This window comes from Pararge aegeria, chromosome 22, assembly GCF_905163445.1.
Source record: "Pararge aegeria chromosome 22, ilParAegt1.1, whole genome shotgun sequence".
Classification (NCBI taxonomy): Eukaryota; Metazoa; Arthropoda; class Insecta; order Lepidoptera; family Nymphalidae; genus Pararge; species Pararge aegeria.
This window is the reverse complement of record NC_053201.1, coordinates 4,283,214-4,305,918: the sequence shown is the minus strand read 5'-3', so window position 1 is coordinate 4,305,918 and position 22,705 is coordinate 4,283,214. Positions and strand designations below refer to the sequence as shown.

Below are 22,705 nucleotides of genomic sequence, written 5' to 3'. Positions count from 1 at the left end.
AAGAAGCCATTAACAGTATTTTGTCTTTACAGTATTATAGTGATACGTGGCTAAATTACAAAATTATAATGTTATTTATATGATCATTATATTGCCCCTTTTTTACAAAATGGCGATATATTATCTGTAATGTATTCAAAATGGCGGCACATATGCCTAAACAGTATTTTGTTTTTAATGTGTTATATATAGCGGGTCAATTATATACCCGCTAAGCTACAGGATGTTCTATTGGCAGCAGTCAAAGAGGTTACAGCTTAAACGAATACGGAAATTTGGTCTACGGAACTATGTCACCGAATAACTAATAAATTTGGTGTACCTAAAGATTAAACTGATTTTAAACTAACAGATCGAGACTATAACTCGTTTCTAAGTCCTTCTTAAAAAAGCAAGTGATATGAATGCAACAGTTAATACGAGTTACAGTTAGTTTAAGAAAATCGTTGAAAATATTGTATAATATAATACAATATTTACAACGATTTTCAGTTCATTCAATTTCTTCGTTCATCATTTATATTAAATTGTTTATTCATATCTTCCAAAATATATTTCGAGGTGGGTGGTATTGGCTCTGACCTTGTAACAAAAGCTCAAATTAGTCGATGGCGCTAGAGCGTGCCTCAAGAGACTGGATAACCGACTATGGAGTCTAAAAGCCTTTACATTTCCTCTATGCCTCCTTCTTCCACTTTAAACTGTCATTGCATTAACAATTTTATACTGAAAATGCTGGAATTTTATTTTCTTTGAGGTATTATCTCTAATTTAGTTCTTTGACATTTTTGACCGCAGCCAAAATAGCATCCTGTATAGCTTATTGCATATCATTTTAAACCTTTATAGTAAGCTTCAGTGTAAATTATTGTAAAATAGTTAGGCAACTATAATTATTGTTTAGGTAAGATATTTGACTCCTGTAAATTATAGACGATAAGTATTGTATAATACTATTTTATTGTTGGAAATAAGATTTCATGTAAATACGTCGTTTAGCTATGATAGTTTTTTTATGTTTTTTGGCAACGCTCAAAGACTTTTGTTATATATAAATATTAAGTAGATTTTTTTTAATTGTGAACAGCAAACCCATGATATCGTGTTTCTTTACTCGAAAGCGGCACTATGGCTGAGATCTACCTATACTAACTCCATTAATTTTGTCATAAACAATACGTACACTTAGTACTTACATTACCTTTTAGTGTAAAATGGTTTTAAAATTGAAAAAATAACAAATAAATGGCTTTTAAAAATATACATATTAAATTAAATATTAAATTCTTTATTGCACACACAAAAACAAAATACAAAGAAACACATTTACAAAAATAATAATTCAAAAAAAAAAAACTAGTTTAGGTGTGCAAAGGCGGTCTTATCGCTAAAGCGATCTCTCCCAGACAACCTTTGGCGATAGTAGTTTTTGTAAGGAACGGGTTGGTGCGGCAATAAAAATTTCTACCTACATAAAAATATTACAAACTAAACTACATACATGGTATAAATTCTAATACTAAACATATAATTATTATATATAACATATATTGTTCATACATATAATTATAATAAACTACATACTATAACGCTACATACATAAAAAATAGTTTTTCAAACGACTTTTAAAAAGAGGCAAGGATTTTGCCTGACGTATGTCATCAGACATCAGGTAGGGAATTCCAGAGTCTGACACAATTAACTGTAAAAGAAATAGTAAAAATTTATATTTTTTCCCCAAGCCTAAAAGGTAATGTAGGTAAATATTGTTTTCATTGACAGGTAAGAGTAAACGCGAATGCGAAAGCGAAGGCCAAAAGTTTGTTCGTGACCAATCACAGCTCCTGTTTTAAATGGCACGGCTTGTGATTGGCCGCACGCAAACTAACGCGTATAATTTTGACTTTTGTTGACCTAAGTAAATAATAGTGATCATGGTTTTTTATATTTATTTGTTAGTTTATATGCATTTGTTCATATAAAAATGAATATTATTAATTCGTGTCGAAGCCTTTTTAAGGTCCTGCGTAGACGATGTGGTTATATGGGAAGTACCTCGTCTGCACAGGGCTTAACGTTTAATAGCGTTTGGTTTGACATCTAAACCACTCTGGTCATTAGCGCGACAGGAGATAATTGTGTCTACCATTTTCTCTTCTATTTCTATGAGATAAGACATAGACAAGAAAATGGATACCTAACACATAACGAATTATGTAGTTGCGATCTTAGCCCAGGTGTTTGTGTAATCGAAATTATATTATATTTACCAGTGGTAATTGCGAAACGCAATTACAATCAGCATTATTTCAAGAAAATGATCCTACCGATAGAAACTCCAGCTGACAAGATAAACATACCTACTGTATTTGAGTTGCCATGTAGAGATCACATTTTAGGCCGCATTACAAATGGATATTGAAACATATTTTTTATTTATATTATATTTTTTTCCAAGTAAGATTACCTCGCGATTATCTCTAAAGTTTTAAGCTCACTACGGCTTTTAATCCTGCGGCTAAATTAAAAGTAAAAACAATAGTGCTAATGTTGAAAATTACTGAACGCTTTGGTTTTCACGAACTCTCGAACGTATATCTATCAACACTTTTCAAAAGGCGCACTCACACAGATGCACGCACCGACTAGAGCCCAAAACAGTCGGAGTACTAGCTTTGGGATCTCGTCGGTGCGTGCATCGGTGTGAGAGAACTTTGTATTTATCAAAACAAAAACTCATTAATATGCGTCTATAGTTTTATTTAATTTCAATAATTTATTTAAACATTTATGTACAACGAAAATGTAACGAAAAGTACAAATTGTCAATACATTGACATTTCGTTTGTAGCAAAAATTTGGCGCCCTCTAGACGGAACTAACACATTAAGCTGATTGCAATTGCGTTATGCAACTAACCCCGGCTTTAAATAGCTAACAATATTATAAAAATAAAGCGTAAAAAAGGCTTCATAAACAATTTTGTTCCTACGGGTCACAATTTGAAACTTAGACATTCCAGAAAAGGAATCTTAAAAATAAACGTGTAATAAAGTCGGAATAGTTATTTAGTATTTTGTCTGGCTATGTCATTTCAAAGATGCTCTCAGTGAAATGTGACAACATATTGTATAACAACGTTTATTAAGGCCTTTAATGTTTATCGTTTTATAATGAGATTAAATTTTAAGTTTGTTGCATGACAATTAGATATAACAATACTCATGGTCATTCCAGTTTTTTTTTAAACACTTTTATTAAAAAAAATAATGTTATTTGGTAATAATTATCATAAAAACAATTAATTATATTTATGCTATTTTCATTGTGCAATACGAGAGGTAATGTTGTTCATTTTTTTTTTGTTATAAATAGGCTTCGTTATTGTATGGTAATAATATAAGATGGATAAATAAATAAATCATTGTCATTAAAATTGTATTAAAGTTGTAATTAAAAATAATAATCGGGAATAGGCTTGTATGTATGAAAATTATTTGTTACGTTTAAATTCTTATTCTTTTTCGAACTGATTTTTTTATTATTTTATTTTTTAACGATAACGTGAAAGAAATCTCTCCAATAAAATATTAAGAATTTTTAATGTGGTTGGTTTTCATTAACACCCAATGACGTTTTACCTTCACCCATTTTTTTTTATTTAAATACTAGCAGAGCCGTGCAGACAGGGTATGCACAGGGTATGCAGATGATATAAAATGAAGAAAATCACCAGTAGGAGTTATAAAAACCTGAGGGTAGGCTTTTTATAACTCTTACAATGCCTATCCTTAAGTTTTTTATAATTATTACTGGAGATTTTCTTGATTTTATGCGCCACGCCACTGGATACTAGAGAATAGCACCACGGACAATGCGACCTATAGTCAAATATGCTAACTACGAGTATAATGCTAAAAAAATAAGAACGAGTGGGAGTTATCACATTATGTTGTTCTTGAGGGATTCATATTTCTGGCAATAGGCAGGGCACATAGCTCGGAGAATTGATGGGTGTCTTAAGGTGCTGGAATGGCGACCCCGCACCGGTAAACGCAGCGTAAGTCCCCCAACGAGACACCAGGTGAGTCACTGGGAGCCGCTGGAGGCAAGCGTCCCAGGACCGTGGATTGTGGAACTCCCTACAAAATACCTATGTCCAGCAGAGGACGTCAATTTGTTGAAATGATGATGATGATGATGAGATATTAGAAACTATAGCTTTTTTATATATTGGATAGAAGCAGGCGTTACTTTGCGGAAATCCATAATATATTATGAATTAAAGCTTAATTTGCTATACTCCGCGAACAGCAGGAAAATCTGTATGGTGTAAATTATAGTTTCTTCAAACCTAACACTCCACACCAAACAGATCCTCGGCAATGTACCCTCTACGCACGTATCGCTATGAAACCGAAGCATCCTCAGGAGATGTTGTGTTGATAAGATTTTTTTTATAATTATTAATCGATAGAGCAAGCAGACAAGCCTCGGCTTGGATTTCATTTGGTCATTTGTTATAAAATAATATACAATTACCCTTGAATGAATTCGCAATTTTGTGTAGCCTAGTAAACTGTACAACGAGTTTATTTTTGCTTCTCATATTTATATTGTTACAGTCCATTTTCTTTTTAAATTTTGTTATATTTTTATGGACATAAATTAAATTTTCATGAAGAACTCTTACCTCATTTAACTTGGTTAGGTCGATAGTTAAGATGAAAACTGACTTATGAGAGTTCGTAAAAAATAATTGATATATGCAAGTATAAACAAATGAGAGAGTTGAGAATTCAAACGCCTCGTGTTAATTGGCGCAGTGGGCAGCGACTTTGTTTTCTGAGTCCAAGGCCGTGGGTTCGATTCCCACCACTGGCAAATGTTGGTGTGATGAACATGAATGTTTTTCAGTGTCTGGGTTTTTATTTATATATTATAAGTATTTATGTATATTATTCATAAAAATTATTCATCAGTTATCCTAGTACCCATAACACAAGCTACGCTTACTTTGGGGCTAGATGGCGATGTGTGTATTGTCGTAGTATATTACTTTATTTTATTTAACTTGGTTAGCTCGATAGTTAAGATGAAAACTGACTTATGAGAGTTCGTGAAAAATTATTAATATGTGCAAGTATAAACAAATGAGAGAGTTGAGAATTCAAACGCCTCGTGTTAATTGGCGCAGTGGGCAGCGACTTTGTTTTCTGAGTCCAAGGACGTGGGTTCGATTCCCACAACTGGAAAATGTTTGTGTGATGAACATGATTTTTTTTCAGTGTCTTGGTGTTCTGTATATTATAAGTATTAATGTATATTGACAATCAAAATATTCATCAGTCATCTTAGTACCAATAACACAAGTTACGATTACTTTGGGACTACTTAATTTTCTGTCATTATACACAATTTACCATAAGTTATATCACATTCAAATTTAAATTTTCATTAATTTAAAGTAGGCCTAGATTATAAGCGCTTTTGAATCGTCAAGTCAGTCTGTTTGTAGTGACTCTACCACCGGTTCCGAAGGTAGATTTTACCGAGAAGAGCCGGCAAGAAACTCAGCAGATTGCTCTTTTCCAACATCATTTATACATAGTTTAACAATCAGTGGATTATTTTTTCTTGTGAGAGATGAGAGCGGAGTGGCCTCGCAGCAGCCTTGTCGTTAAGGAATTCATTAATCGTGTTAATTAAATGTTTTTTTAATATATTGTTTAAACTTAGGTAACGGTAGATTTAATATTGCCTTCGGTATCGTTTAAAAGCATATAACCCACCAAGGATTTCTGTACTCTTCTCAGATGATATGCTGATATCACTAATTTATGTCCGTTTCTATTAAGTCGATTGTTTATATCGACTTTTTGTTTATATATATATATAAAAGCTACATTTTTTCATTTGTTGGAACTTTGGAAGTGGATAACTCTACAACTGAATATTTTTCTGTCAAAATAAGCAGTTCTCCTAGTTTTTAGACGATTCTGTTTTTCACCCATAAATGTTGGGTGAAAAAGTACAGTTTATTTCACAGTACACCTACTGTGCACCCAAAAAATATTTTTGCTATAGTCTAACCAAATCTGTCTTGACACTGTAATAAATGGAATTAAAACCTATAATGAACAATATTTAGATATTTTTCCTTAGCAATAGCGATGCTTCACTACGCCTCTTTGCACGTGAGTGTAAGAGAGAAAGAGTTTTTGAGAAGAAGAATTGAAACAACTAAGAGAAGAATTCGAAAGCACAGATGTTTTTGATAAAGTGTGAGTTTTAGAGCAATATGAAAATTAAAATCTCATAATAAATACAATAATACAAATGAGAACAAGTAAAACACAATATATGTATAAAAAATGTCATAACTTATATTTCTATGGTTCATAAAAAATAATTAAACATGATTTTATAAAACACAATATGTCATAAATATAAATACATTTTTCGGTGGCATTTTAAATTAAAGTGCTAAATTTCACCGCTCTAACGACTCAGCCAAATTCATAATCTTTAGTCTCACAGTGTTTCCGAACGCACAGGGCAAGTTCCAGAAATCTGATGTTTGTAAATACAGCTGACAGATTATCACTGGTAGAGATACAGTTCTAAGGCATTAAACATCAACTGAAAATAAAACATTCAAATATGATCTTTATATCTTCCATTCATTCTTGCCATTCAGTTAATTTTTCTTGATTTGTCTAAGTATTTTAAGGAACTGACCCGAGTACGCCGTCTTCGGCGTAGTTTTTACTGCCGCATTTATTAATATGCTATAAGTATTTAGTTGGAATGCAACGGACAACAAATTTTAATCTAAATCTAAATATTATTATAAATACAATATGGACGGATTTTCAGACAATGGGGATCCACAAGCAAAGCTAATCTCAGATGGCGCCACAGGGTACTACCCCGTCAAATTGAAAATAACACTGTTTATTTCATCTGAAATTTTTACATTGATACACTTAACGATTGTTTCGTCTAACTCTCAGAATGAGAAAACTGTGACAAGTGCGAATTGGTAGACTTCCCACGCCATTCAGAACGTTATGGAGTACTCTCAGGCATGCAGGTTTCCTCACGAAGGTTCCTTCACCGTCAAAGAAGTGATATTTAATTGCTTCAATTTAAAATGCATATAACTCTAAAAATTAGAGGTGCTTGCTAAGTATCGGACTCGGTCCAACCGAAAGGGAAGCGGAATTCTTAGCTACTAGGCTATCACTGCTTTTATGTTTATAGTCTAAGCCAATATTATTGACTTCAATATACGGTGGTTTCAAGTAATCGCTTATGCCGGCTAATTTTATTGCGGACTTCTTCTAGACCAGGGCGCAATTGAAACCTTCATAGTTTTTACAAATGTTGTAATAGCTATCATCGCACTACTATGTACATATTATGTGTAACTAAACGCATTAAAAGTGCCATCTTTATGCCTTGTTGAATAAAGAAATATTTGACTTTGACTTTCGACTCAAACGCCACCTGTGGGCATAAATTAGACAAAGTGGATCCCCGATCATTTACTTATAAACCTAATTAACTTAAATTACATGTAGATTCATATTCTCAACTGGCTCAGGCACTTTCTTAAATATAGGATACAATTTTGGTGCTCTTTTCAAATTTTAGCACCAATGAATTGGTGTTTTTTGGTTCAATGACCCATACATATAATAAGTTTATGGCAAACACGACAGTTTTTGAGTTTCACAAAATGGCGGCCGACTAGGTAAGCCAAAATATTCAAAGCCCCTTTTACAAAATACTATGTAATATGATAAATACATTTCATTATAACATATCTTTGTAAACAGTTGAACACATAAAATATATTCTACCCTACAAATCAGTGTTCATACGAATTTGTGCTCTATTCGAATAACGAAGTTCGCATTACCACCGTAATATCTACAACTTGGTTTTTATTTATCTAATTTTATTGCCTCGACATATAAAAAAAAAAGTAGAGATGTTCTAATCAAAAACTGCTTGTTTCAATGTTAGTATGTAGTCATTATTGAATCATTACGTATTACCCAATTTTATGAGACGAAAGCATAAAGTTAGCCGTCATTTTTCAAATCCCATTACATATATATTCTGAGCAGATTAAGTTCGCACTGTTTGGTAGGGACATCTTTAAAAAAAAAGGACGTAAAGGACGTTTAAAATAAAAAAATTTAAACTGCAATCTGAAGATTTTTGGGCGTAAATCAATCTTATATTTATACAAAAGATGGCTTTACGCCATTACAGATTTAGTTTAGTAGTACTATCCTTTTCCTACTCTTCCCTATAGATAAGGATAGCACTACTTCAATTAAATCTGCCATCTAAAGATTTTGGATTAACTTAAGGGCGTAAGAGCTGCAACGCTGCTATAACATTGAAAATAAACTGCTCCCTGAGGCACATGGATGGGCGACACCGTTTTCCAAACACGACTCAAAACGGAGACTTTCCAAACCGAAAGTAGAACTCAAGACCTCGTGATCCAAAGTATTCCTAAGTACAACAAGGTTACTAACGTAAAGTATTGCATCATGTATTTCCTGTTGTGGTTTTAGATTAAACTATCTCTACATAATTAAATTAAAAATTACTTATTAAATCTACTTCATATCTCAATATTCGATTAAAATCTCAATATTCGGCGACTGCATTTCGAGTATAATTTGGTATTGGGATAGCACGCAGAGCCAGCAGTAAATCTGAAATTATAAACAAGTATCCATTTAGTAAAGTAGGTAAAGTTCGGCCGATATATACGCGGACAATTCTATACAAAAAAATGAGACGACGTGAACACGTGATTACGTGAGGTAGGTTTACAGAAGACTAAAATTTAAATGTATTCTGTAACGGACTTAGTTCCCACAAGTTAAACTAGATGACGCCACTCGTTCATTGTCTCGCGCTATCGTTATGTTCATCTCAAACAATATAGTGTGGAGTAAATTTATCTACGACCTAACGCGCTCGCCCCACTCACCCGGTGACCTTAGCACGGCTAGCAAATAGCAATGGGCATCCACGGGGAAAGAATATGAATGTATCCCACGGTTATATCAAATCTCAGGGTATTGGCACATAGCTCACAAATGGAACTAATATCCAAATAATATGTGTGATAGTAATACCCCCGTTTACTATTACCCCCGTATACACATATTATTTATTTTTATTAACATTTCTTGTTCCTTTAAAGCCTAGGCATGAGCCGTATTAATAATTATAGTATTGTACATTCTGCGTCAAACTACGATCCTTAGGGCTTAATTAAACAAATATAAATGCGGGAAGGCGATGCGTTGCAGTGGGTTTGGGGTATATGATGTAGAATAGCAGATGAAAGTTTCTATAGGTCTTGACTTTCAGAAATCTTTACCAAGCGAATTTGAATCCTTTGTTGTACCTGATAACCTTAAGAACGAGTCAAGCAGAAAAATAAGTAAGCACGCTAAATAAAATCGATGAAGTATGCAACGCGGTAGGTCAGGTTCCGCAGGCGTTTTATCATTAATGCGATTTCTTTTAATCCAACGGCGGATGAAACTGTGGAACAGACACATGTACAAGATCGACTGCAGTTGTGGAAAGCTCTTACATTGGGCAACCAAGAGATCCATAGCCACACAGGTCACCAAACATATAAAAGCGGTTAGAGACAATTAAACACAGAAGTCCGCGATTGCGGAGCACATTCTACAAAGGGGCACCCAGAATTGGATAGAGCTACATGGCCCTAAAGTTCTATCCACTGACCGTCACTATATTCCAAGACTAGTTAGTGAAGCGACTGAAATTCGGAAGCACAAAAACTTCAATCGTGAGGACGGTTTTTCCACCATCATTCATTCATTCAGGAATCCAGTGGTACAATTATGCAAATCAAGAAAGCATTGTACAGCTTCTCATTTTAAAAGTGACGTTGTCAGTGTAGTGTGTCGAACAGTTCGTGAAATACCGACAAAATGAACACGAAACCGGGTAGTCAGATTCTGCCTGTGACACCCAACTTGACATTTCGTACCTACGCAGTCCCGTCATGACCACGATCCATGCAACTGGGTCGAAATATCGACAAATCCAAATATTATCGTGGTATGTACCCAAATAAAGGTTGATTAACCACAAAAATCTTAGTTTAAAATCTTTAATAATTAATTACTTACGTTATAAGACATCCACAGGAAATCTATGAAGGCAGCCATTGTAGCGTCAAGCTGAAAAGATTTGGTTTGTATTTTTAATGGATAGCAATAAAAACGGCTAAGTAAATATTCCTTGCTTTAAACTGTGAAGGAAAATTTCGTGAGGCAACCTGGTAGCGGAGAGTTCTCCATAGAGTTTTAGTAATCCACACTTGGCCAGCGTGGTAGACTAAACCCTTCTGATTCTGAGAGCAGACAGAATGAGAAGGTGCACAGTGCCCTGTAGTGGTAATGTCTTGATGATGGATATGATACATAGTTTAAAGTTTTATGGCAGTATTTTCATTAAACGACAAAACTAACTAGTGCATTCAGTAGCTCTTAGCTTTCTATAGTCTTAACGTTCAAAAGTATTAGCCCGGGAACCAAATCTGCATTTATAAATCAGCAATACTATATTTTTTTTAAACAAGTTAGCTCTGTGCCAGAATATATAATAAATAAATAAAATAAATGTACTACAATACACACATCGCCATCTAGCCCCAAAGTAAGTTTAGCTTGTGTTATGGGTACTAAGATGACTGATGAATATTTTTATGAATAATACACATAAATACTTAGAATATACATATAAACGCCCAGACACTGAAAAACATTCATGCTCATCACACAAACATTGTCCAGTAGTGGGAATCGAACCCACGGCCTTGGACTCAGAAAACAGGGTAGCTGCGAACTGCGCCAATCGGCCGTCAAATAAAGCATCTGTATTATGATTAAATACCACTTTGATTCAACAGTGAACAAAAACATTGTGAGGAAACCTGCATGCCTGAGAGTTCTCCATAATGTACTCAAAGGTGTGCAAAGTCTACCAATCCCACAAAACAAAGGCTAGACAACTCCCTTTTTCTTCACTTGGAGAGGACACCCTTGGGTTCCCAGTAATGGGTTTTTGATGATGATACTTTAATTACAGAATACTGTTTTAATTACTGTGTGCATAATATACTTACATAGATATAATATCCTCCGAGCAACCATAGACCAAATATAAACTGGAAGAGTATGATAAGTCCCATTGTTATGAGCCATGGCAAGATGAAACCTCTCATCCAAATGTTGATGCCTATTACCTGAAACGTTACGAATACTCTTTAAATATTTTGCAATAATAATCAATATAAGTTATGTTAATCTCATGTGTCTGAATTTATAACGGCACACCCTTCAGGCCAGAATAGAGCATTGCAATAATGTCCTTCCCGGGATGAGCTCTGTCATAAATAGCTCTACTACTACTACAATATTATCAAATTCAAATTCATTTATTTCAAGTAGGCCTACTTTATAAGCACTTTTGAAACGTCAAGTTATGTAGTGACTCTACCACCGGTTCGGAAAGCAGATTCTACCAAGAAGAGCTTGCAAGAAACTCAGTAGTTGCTCTTTTCCAAAATATAATTATAACATTTACAATCATTTTTCTATCGGAGATGAGCGCGAGGCTGGCTGCTTCCAATCTACCTTGTCATTGAGGAATTCATCAAATGTATAGTAACCTCGATTATCTTAATCCACTGTGTGATGTATCCATAGATGTATAGCTTACCACAAATCTTGCTATCTTGTATGTATGTAAATATTGTTCAATAAACGCCTCAGTGGTTAGCATATCTGATTGATCCTGGATACTTACTCTAGTTGGGTAAACTGTCTTGTACCAGCTCAGACTTACGATATTTGGATGGTTCAAACCCTGACTACCTACAGGATTTTAAACTATTGTTTGTTATTATGACTTGCCATTGTTGAGGGCCACAAGCAAACATTGGAGAAGTGTGGTTGGATCAACCCTCTTACCTTCTCACTACATGTATTCTTTCAGATTGTAGAAATGTTCGTTCTTACGTACATTTTGCATTATGTTTGGGGTCAAAGGGTTAATAAAGGTTGATGAAACTTAAGTGATAAACTAAATCTTGGTGTGCTCAAACTGTTTCGAAGAACAACGAAAGGTTCTTTATATAAAAAAAGCATACTAACCATTAACACGGACGAGGCAATAAGAATCACCAGAATGCAAATGAATATGATTCCAAACACTTGCAGAGCTGAAAATAGAGAAAATGAGACAATATGTTATGAGTAATATACAAATTTATATTATGTTGTATGTTGTTATGGTGTGCCAGTGTCTGCAGTGCTGCTCTTCTCCCACCCATGATGATAATAGTGACATCTGTTATCAGTGTATTTTGGGGCAGCTGGAAAGTGATGGGTATACAGGAGTTGGTTAGTCACCAGCATCTCTTATTTTAAGAAAAGGTACTAATAGATGCAAAATGTGGTGTGTGGAAAATGTAATAGGAAATGGACTACACTTTTCAGTCATAGACCTAGTTGTAGTAGAGAAGTGGACAACAAGCCTAAAAGAATGGATCCCACGATGCAAACTTAAAAGAAAAGAGGAAGGCAGCTGAAAAAGCTGCCCGACAACATTAAAAAGGTAGCAGAGGTGCAAAAGATAGGAAAGAATGCCAGGGGTTAGAGAAGGCCTGTGGCAGGCAGTAATAAAGGCTTATTATTATAATAATTATAACTAATAGATGGCCGACCTGATGATGAGTGGAAAGCCATCGCCTAAAGCAAAGTCCATCAATCTTTTTTATTTTTGGCATGGTGGAAAACCTTTCTAGCTACCTCCAACCCTTGGGCAGGATGGAGGTTATGTGGGAGTCCCCCCTTCAAAGGGGGTATACCCAAAATAAAAACCACCACGGCAAGTCCATCAACCTGATGTGTAGGTCTTCAGTAATTAATAACACGTACAACCCTACCCTACCCTACGTACCCTGGGCATAAAAGTCTGCATAGTTTTAAATTAAATTTCTCAAATATTGTTTAATTACTCTCAATGTTTTTTTTTCTTGTTTTTATGGGATAGTTTTACATATTTTATATTGGAAGTGGACAGAGTTGTGGGCAACTGGTACTTATATAATAGAAAAACATTATTGTTACTTGACGGTAGAACCTAAACTAATTAACTTAAAACTATTGTACTTTATGTAATGTAGTGATACTTACAACCCCTTACATCTGCCTCAAACAGGGGGTTCCATAACTGTGTAGAGTCACCGCCATCCATTTGATAGCATATAAATATTATCAGCACCAAGCTCATTGCTGCTGTATATACTGCCACCGCCCGGCTGCCACTCTTCACATTTGACGACCAAATACATGGTGACCAACATGATTCCAACACAGGCATTTTGCTATAGTTTCAGTAGTTACAAGATCTTCTCAAACATATGCCAAATATTACAAATACTTGCTCCTGTAAAACATAAAACACTTTGCATTCATTTAAGACACTTTAAAACTTCTGTAGCCTGGATTTAATTAAGGAGACATTCTGATGCTTCTGCATGGCTCTCATAGGTAGGAGATAAAAATTATATCCGCTGACAAGGGATAAAATTAAAGTGGCCAGTGGCTAATCTGGTGGTTAAACTGCACAGCAACAGGAAGTTTATAAAATTATTTGTCAAAGTATTAGTCAAAGTCAAAGTCAAAAATATATAGATGGCACTTATGATGTTAACAACATGACAATATGATGTGTACATGGTAGTGAGTTGATGGCAATCACCTTATTTTTAAGCTTAAAACTACGAGGGTTCCAAACACCCCTTGGTCTAAGAAAAAGCCCAACAAACTTAGCTAGATGTTTTTTTATCACCATCTCACATTGTCATTTCAAATTATTAGAAGAGCACTCTTAGTTGGAGCAAAAATTCACACAATTTTGTAAAAGAATCCACACCTTCACATTTATAATATTAGTAGGTTTATTTCCACCTGTGCACCAATGCTTTAAGAGTTGATATAGCTGTGGGAGATAAAATTTTGTCCTGTCCCCTAGGAGAAATAAATTTCCTGCCATTCCAAATAGCTGGTTAACCTAAATGGTGCAGGGGTTAAGCTCTAATTTCCAACTAATACACCAACTTAGATTTATATCAAAGTACCTGTAACTAGGCCACCAACAATAACTCACGATTGCGATAAAGCAGACATTGTAGCATCAAGCTTTAGGTTTCCAATGGTGACATAGTAGCCCGGTCTAGTAAAACCATGCTATCTTTAAATATAATAATATAAAACAAACTTTAAATCGTATTTTATCTTTTTCAGTTGTATAAATAAAAAGTATTCCTTTTCCGGCTGTTAGATAAGCTATCTTTGTGCGAACCTCATTTAGATATGTTATTGCACAAACCAATAAAGTTTCGATTATATAAAACAAGAAACATTATGTACATTTGAAATTCCAAATTTCACCCAATAAGTTTATAATTCACTTGTAAACAATAAGACAATAAGCTTTGAGAATTCGTAATGATGCTATAAGCCACACCTTTCTAACGTTCAATTCAAGCCAACTTTTGGCGGTTGTTTCTCACAAAAAACTTAAATTAAACTTTCTTGTTTACCTTTCTGTTGACAATGTCTGATAGCAGTTTTTCTAATTAAATAGGTAAGAATTAACATAAACACTAAACTCACAGGAATAAACAATTTTATCTAAGAGCGATTGTTGAATGTTGACAATCACACAATGCGAAACTTTTGACTATGACAGGAAATTGACATTTGAGATTTAAAATTCCTATAACGAAGTTGACAGCTTTGATGTCGGTTGACAGTTGACACTGACAGCTCAAAAAAAAAGGTACCACAGATTACTCGTAGAATTGAAACGCAAAAATATTAATATGAAGTTATTATAATGCAACATATTGTTATTTGTATCCTCAATGTACAATTTTACATAAGAAAGAGAGATAGACAGTCATCAGCTAAGGTCATCACCACTGATGTATTATTACGTCAGTGGTCTGTGGTCAGTGGTCATGACTCGCTGATATTATAATGTCGGTCCAATCACACAAACCACTACCAATACTGGTATTCAGTTTCCGGCACCCGCAGCCCTTTGTCCTGTATAATCCTGCCTGTGAACTGTAAGAATGATTTTAAAAATTATAAGGGTATTTACATATATAAATAAAGTCATAGCGAGTCGTAGAAGATCGTAATTATTATTATAAGATCGTAATTTTGTTGGTCAATATTTGAAATATGTACCTGATAGGGGTTTTTAAAATCTGTAATAATAATTCTATTAAAATCAATAATCTTCATAGTGCTTTTATAGCTATATTAGCGAACGAACTAATGGAATAAGTTCCATAGACAATCTTATTATCATAGATATTTTGTAGGCGGTAAGTTTAAATAAGGAAAGTTTGTTCAGTTTTAATAATCGTACTTATTTATTTTAAAAGTACAGAAAGATAAGGTATTTACTATTAATATGATTTATTATTTTAAAATGCTAAACTTACAGCATTACTATCTCAAGAATACGCCAGTAAAATTAATTATTCATGTTACATCCTAGCACTGCATCCTATCGATTTGCATTGAATAGGTAGCTTTCTTAGACCACGATTATCTTTTGATATGAAACGAAATTAGTTATGTATAAAATTAAATCAGATAATAGGAAAGGCGGGGTACATCTGCTTTCTTGTTCGAAGTCATTGACCTGCTTTCATAATATTATTATATTATCTACTGATTAGCAAACTACATTTTAGAATAAATTCGATCACTTAATAAATATGTTTGCAATAAATTGTATAGCGCTGTCGGGTAGGTACATACCACGATAATGTTTTGAAATTTGTCGATATTTCGACCCAGTTACATGTGTGACGTCACGGGCAGTCGTACTACCCACTTTCGTGATATTTTTATAGTATTTCAAGAACGGTTCGACATACATACTACACTGACAATGTCACTTATAACTTGAGAATTTAAATAAAAATACCATTGGATTCCACACTTTTAAACCGTCCTCACGATTGAAATTTTTGTGCTTTCATACCTATTTCATTCGCTTCACAAACTAGTCGTAGTAATATAGTCGCGTTAGGTGGAAAGAACTTTAGGATCATGTAGATCTATCCAGTGCTGGGTTCCCCCTTGTATAATATGCTCCGCAATCGCTGACTTTTGTGCTTCATTGTCTCTAACCGCTCTCATCGAAGTTCGATGAACAATTTGGCTGCAAATCTCTTAGTTTTCCCAATGTTCGGAAGGAGCTTCTACAGCTGCAGTCAATCTTGTACACGCCCGCAGAGTGATTGCATACTTTACGAAAGGCTAGCGACATTCGTAAATGTTGCAACCTTTGCTTTCAAACGTCACTTTATTTTTTTAATCCAAAAGTGACGTTTGGCAGTAAGAATCGCAAGATTTACGCCTTTTGTGAGATACGTAATCATCCTGCCGGACACAGGTATGATGAAGGATCCTTCGGAGTCAGTTTTTATGTCATAACGGATGCATCCGTGTCATAAAGTTAGTTGAAAGTCTGGAGAGTAAAATATATTACTATGTAAATACTTTTCATCCCAGGAAATCAAAAGGTTCCCACAGATTTATAAAACCCGTAAATAACCGCAGACGAAGAACATGAGCAACAACTAGTTAATAGTAATAATAAAGGAAAGATTGTTGGCAAAAAAAGGAAATAATAAAGTTTTTAAATAAGAATTAGTTAACGCTGAAAAATCTCCCATTGTAGCGCCTTTATTTCTTTTAATAAGTATCTTGAAAATTCTGAAGAACTTTTCCTTTTAAGTTTTGTATGGGGTAAGAGGGTAAGTAAAAACAAAAAGGGTTAGGACTTCGGAGTTCCTTCCAAGAAGACCACATTCTATCCCCGGCACACAGCTCTAACTTTTCGAGAAATGTGCGTTTTACCCATTAAATATCACTTGATATTGTTAAAGGATTAAAAAGTCTTACAATATGATATCTGGGAATGAAGTAAACAGTAAAATCAAAATTTCATGTCACCATGAAAAAGTGCACCTCAGATCAAATGAAATGAAAAAGTTTTCATTTTACACTTTTATTAAAAAAAAAAAACGTTGCGCTTGTATTCTCTTTGAGTTGAATTGAATTCCCTATTGTTGTGTAGACAAAAGATAGAGTTATATTGTTAGATGACACACAAAGAAAACGACGCCCAGCGTGCGAGCTTTTTCGAGAGCTTTTTGAAACAGAGCTCTTTCGGGAACTAATAAAATACTATACACTATATTATTTTATTACTATAATATGACAAATTTCAAATCCATGATGGCCGCCAACATAAAATGGCGAATAACATTATTTTTTTTTTCACAACGCCCTTTTTATGGGTATCAAATGAAAGGGCTTGACTAGTAGTATAATGTATTACATATTGAAAGCCGGGGGTTATTAAGTAGTTTAATTTATATAATATTACAACATACAGCTGCCTAATTGATTCCGTCTTTCGTGGTAATTGTTTACAACGCAACCTTAAACATACATGGAGTGATTATCAAGTGATGTACGCAATTCTTTTAATAATACTGTGGCAGACCCAATTACTCGTATCTATCAAACACCTTGTCTCTATTTTAAGAATTACCCGATAATGACCACGCTGGGCATGCGGGTTGGTCATCGCAGGGCAAGACTGATCGCACCAGCGTTGGTCTGTGTAATTTGTCCAGTCTAGCCAATTCGGAGAGGTTTTACCACCACTACGGTCGCCAGAGCCTCGTTGGGTTCACCACGGGCAGGGAGGCTGATTGGTACTAGCCTCTCCATTTGGGAGGCTGATTGGTATTAACCTCCCCCTTACACCCCCAATAATGATGGATCTCCCTAGAAAAAGACATATGTCCAGCAGTGGAAGTCAATCGGTTGAAGTGATGATGACGAAAAAACACCACACCAATGGAGGATAGACGCTGCGTGATGCCGACTTATTGGTCCGGAATGTATTTGGGGATACTCTTAACATTCTTCTCCAGCACCATATCTCAAGAACGTTCTATTTGCTATGCTTATCCGATTTTTGTGGCTTTGAGACGCAGTAAGAACTTTCGTCTATATTAAGAAAACAAATATATAACAAATGTTTTCTTTCTAATAAAAAAGGAACACCTGTTTTATTACAAAGCGTAAGGTAACATTTGTTATTTTTGCGAGTGTAGTTTATATATCTATTTAATTTCCTACATATACAACGTGTAACGAAATAACAAAATACTATTGCAGGATGCATAAGCGAATTTATAACCATGCAAAAATATTAAATCCAAAAAAAAGCATATTTATTTACATTCCGTACAAACTAATTCAAAACATTCTAAGTATTCACTTATTGACGATAAAAGTCCGACACGTGCATAGTATCTACGCTACGCAACACGTACCTACCTAAAAAAGTGACAGGATTCACTTAATTTTACTTTTTCATGTAATGTTAGGGCAGTACCTATCTGACATCTTTTAGTAAAAACGATGGCAATGGTTTACTCAATTATTATTAGCGTTTCGGGTTTACAGATAAGTCTCAGAGATATTAAATGATTTACCTCTAAAGCCTTTGTAGTATTCTTTCGGTTTTCATTAACTCGTATAAACCTTCCTACACACACAGAAGTTTTTTAATTTCTCCCTGGACTCAATTTTAAAAACAGTCGTGGGTTATATAGTTTATAATAATAATTGTAGCGCCGAACATTGTAATAGGAACACAGCATTGATCAAAGGTCATAACAAAGCACGTCATAAGCTACATTGTAACATAGGTACATATCTACCTATCAAACAAAATTTTAATAACAATGACCGAGCAACATTTCTTCATAGGTTTATATACGAGTACCTAAACTTTGTGTTCCGAGAACTTTAAGCTTATAAACCGTGTAGATAATGTAGTTCGTTTACACTTAAAAACAGAGGATGTTTGTTGTATGGACTTTTTTGTTCTTACGGTTTTGGTAATTAGTGGCTTATGGTGGCCACACATATAAAATATAAATATAAATAAATAAATAAATAAATATACTACAACAATACACACATCGCCATCTTAGCCCCAAAGTAAGCTTAGCTTGTGTAATGGGTACTGAGATAGCTGATGAATATTTTTTTATGAATATAATACACATAGATACTTATAATATACAGATAAACACCCAGACACTGAAAAACATGTTCATCACACAAACATTTTCCAGTTGTGGGAATCGAACCCACGACAATGGACTCAGAAAACAGGGTCGCTGCCCACTGCGCCACTCGGCCGTCAAAACTTATACTTACTACATCATGGTACTGGAGAGAAGAGGTGATAGTTTAGTGGTTAGAGGTTCGGCCTCCTTTCGGGTGGACCAAGATCGACCCTCGACACGTGCTTCAAACTGTTCGGAGATGTGTTTGAATGTAAGCAATTAAAAAAAAAGTGTGTGTCAGCTCCGACGCACGACTTGAGTTTATTCCTTAAGTACGATTGTCGAAACATACACAAAAAGAGTTTATTTCGCTGAATAAAGATTAATACCATATGAAAGGGTTAAAAATCCTGTGCAATTTATTCACACACCGGGGGAAGTGTAACTTCTTAAGAGTAGCCTACGGGAGATTGAGGTGGATGTAGAGTATCAGAACTATTAGGATGAATGTAATGTTTATTATTTAGTTTCAATGGTAACACGAATAGGAAAAAAAATGTATAATGTTTCCTATCTCACTCTGTCCCATATATTTATGTGTTTGTTTCTTTACCTAGATAATATTCGGTTTCCTTGGTATTTTAAATAGGAAAATTAAGTTATATTGTATACATTTGAGCTTACTTAAACGATAAAAAAGCTTGGGTGTGAACGGTTCTAGCTTCATAGCTAATACATTTAATAATAAATTTACTATAAGATGGTGATAACAAAAAAAAAATACCCGGCTAAGTTTGTTGTGGGCTCTTCCTAGACCAGGGCGCGTTTGGAACCCTCGTAGCTTTAGGTTTAAGTTGGCGAACGAAGTTATCACTATCCCCTTACAATTATGTAAAAATATATGTATGAACGCTTTATAAGTGCCTTTGATAGGCCTACATGAATAAAGAAATTTTCAATTTGAATTTGAATTTGATGATGAGGATAATGAAAAACTTAACTTAAATTCTCGTGCTGTAAAAACAAAGTATATCGACCAAGTACTCATGTTTTATTCGTTTCGATACAAACAAAAAAAAGTTAGAGTTTGTGGATCATACCTATATCTGGTCTAGTCCGGTCAATAGGTTCAAAGTAACTCTATGCAATTGATCATCCAGGGAAAGACACATGACAATGGAATCCCATTATCTTGTGTCTTTACCTGGACTGGTGAAGAACCTCCTGGCTGAAGCATCTGATTCACAGCTTTGTCCGAAGTTCTGGAAGCCGGAGAAAAGCAAAAAGTAAACTAACATATGTACTGGATAAAAGTGTTTACAAAGTTTTTTGAAAGCAAATGACCGATAGTATCGATTGAAATTATTATCTTTTTATTAGTCTGACTGAACGATATGTGACTTCTAAAGGGGCGTATCGCTAAATATTGCAATGTCAATACATGATAAACTATTGATAAGAATTCACTTGCGCTTCGATAATCGACTTATCTGGAGCGAAACTGTTTTTAATTTTTTTTTCGCAACGAAAAGGAACGTTATCGAAATGTAAATATACCTAAAGCTTTAGTGTACAAGGCAAATAAGGTATCAATCGATTTTGGTGGTTAAAAGATGTAGGCTCTTGACTTTAACTCCATTAGTGAATTTCTATGATGGCCTGAATTTTGTTCTTGCCTTGCCTTTATAGAAATTGTTACCGCCAGAGTCAGATTTCATTACAAGTTGAAGCAGCGTAGAAAAAACTAAAATTTGATATACCAATTAGAATGAGGATGATTTTAATGATGGTGATTTCATAGTAATGGAAACCATGTTAGGAAGTAATAGAGATTAAGATCGGTAATATATCAGGTATATTTTATAATATAGTATTTTTTATAAAATGTGACCAAATCTCGAAAAAGCCGATGAAAATAAAACTGCATTATTCTTAATAAAAAATGATGACGATACAGTTGTGTCGTCTAGAATGTATCATACAAATTCTTTTGTCGACATTTTATTATTTGTTTAGTTTAAGGAGTTGAGAATTAATTTGATTTGAACCTGAAAGTGTTCACATCAAATCAATCAATTTCAAGTTTTGATAAAATAGTTATAATGCTACAGTGATCATCATCGTAAGCTTATATCAGCCCTCTGCAGCTAGACCAAGGCTTCCAAATAGGTATTCCATCGGAGTCTGCCAATGTTTCGATTCTGTTGCTTTCAGGGTTTCATGTGTAAATTCGAAATAGGTTTAACTAAATTTCCTGAAGTAATCATCCACTTAATATACCCATTAAATTACATAAAATTTCAATCCAAGAGGCATTTGAAACGTAACTAATACAGTCGATTACTGCATTATCTAGGTTAAAAAGACTGGCGGTGTTTTTAATCCGCAATAAATTATTGACAACCAATTTAATTCGGCTTCCTTCCTCCAAATTTAGATTCAGAATCTGGGTTACGTTAGTTTTAAGGGATTTCGTTGCACATAAATTTCAATTTTATATATCGTAACAAGACGTACTTTATTGGCCCTCGCTATTTTCGTCATGATCACGTCCTTAGAATTATAAGCAGCTTTTGTTCATAAAGAAGGATTAAGATGTTCTTCAATAGAATATTAATTTTCATTCATACAATAATTATTTGTATTAACGTATTAATATTATCGTATTTAATATAGTAGTAAGTCCTTAATTAAAATATTTATAAAGATAAGTAACCGAAAACCTATGTACCAATAATATCATCATCATCAATCCATTACCGGTCCACTACAGGGCACGGTTCTCCGTTCAGAATGAGAAGAGTTTAGGTCGTAGTCCACCACGCTGGCCAAGTGCGGATTGGTAGACTTCAAACACCGTTGAGAGCATTATGGAGAACTCTCAAGCATACAGGTTTCCTCACGATGTTGTCCTCCACCGTTTAAAGCAAGTGATATTAAGATTACTTAAATTAAAAACGCACATAACTCCGAAAAGTCAGTGGCCGGGGCTCCAACTCGGTCTCCACGAAAGGAAAACCGAAGTCTTACCCTAGGCTATCACCGCTTCGACCAATATACAAATTTATATTATCTTCGAAAACACCGCAGCTAGATATAGTGCCTAAGATGCTGGCAGCATTGCCCCTTTGAATGGTCTAAATCTTAGGCCAAGGTAACTGCCAGCTATAGTATCACCGTCAACCATTTTTGAAATTTTCGACCTACTAAAACACATTTATTGCAGTGAGGTTACTATACAATAATAGATAAATTTGTCAATGACCTGCAAGAAACACAGCAGTTGTACTTGAGCAACTGCTGAGTTTCTTGCTGGCTTCTTCTTGATATAATTAGCCTTCTAAACCGGTAGTAGAGTCACCACAAATAGACAGATTTCACGGTGATTGTATTAGGCGTACTTGAAATAAATCCATTTTGATTTCATTCAAATCT

At 34.5% G+C, this 22,705-nt stretch overlaps 1 protein-coding gene across 2 annotated transcripts; it reads right to left on the bottom strand.

Annotated features, from left to right (window-relative positions):
- Positions 1-6,362: 6,362 nt before the first annotated feature.
- LOC120633848 lies at positions 6,363-14,836 on the bottom strand. 2 transcript variants are annotated; one of them, XM_039904218.1, is made up of 6 exons: positions 14,763-14,836; positions 13,278-13,530; positions 12,234-12,301; positions 11,204-11,323; positions 10,206-10,256; positions 6,363-8,741 (listed from the first exon to the last, which is right to left on the bottom strand). In XM_039904218.1, exons 2-6 carry the CDS (start codon positions 13,462-13,464, stop codon positions 8,655-8,657), a joined length of 513 nt encoding a protein of 170 aa, XP_039760152.1. In that variant the 5' UTR covers positions 13,465-13,530; positions 14,763-14,836; the 3' UTR covers positions 6,363-8,654. The 2 variants fall into 2 exon arrangements, with proteins under 2 accessions (XP_039760152.1, XP_039760151.1); XM_039904217.1 differs by having other exon boundaries at positions 14,690-14,824.
- Positions 14,837-22,705: the final 7,869 nt, after the last annotated feature.

Excerpts from the sequence above, each read along its gene's own strand:
- LOC120633848 (XM_039904218.1), bottom strand. The coding sequence starts at position 13,464 with ATGCCTGTGTTGGAATCATGTTGGTCACCATGTATTTGGTCGTCAAAT. Across the intron at positions 12,302-13,277 it reads TGAGGCAGATGTAAGGGGTT|CTCTGCAAGTGTTTGGAATC; the intron begins GTAAGTATCACT and ends CTCTATTTTCAG. Across the intron at positions 8,742-10,205 it reads TCCTGTGGATGTCTTATAAC|ATTTACTGCTGGCTCTGCGT; the intron begins GTAAGTAATTAA and ends TTATAATTTCAG.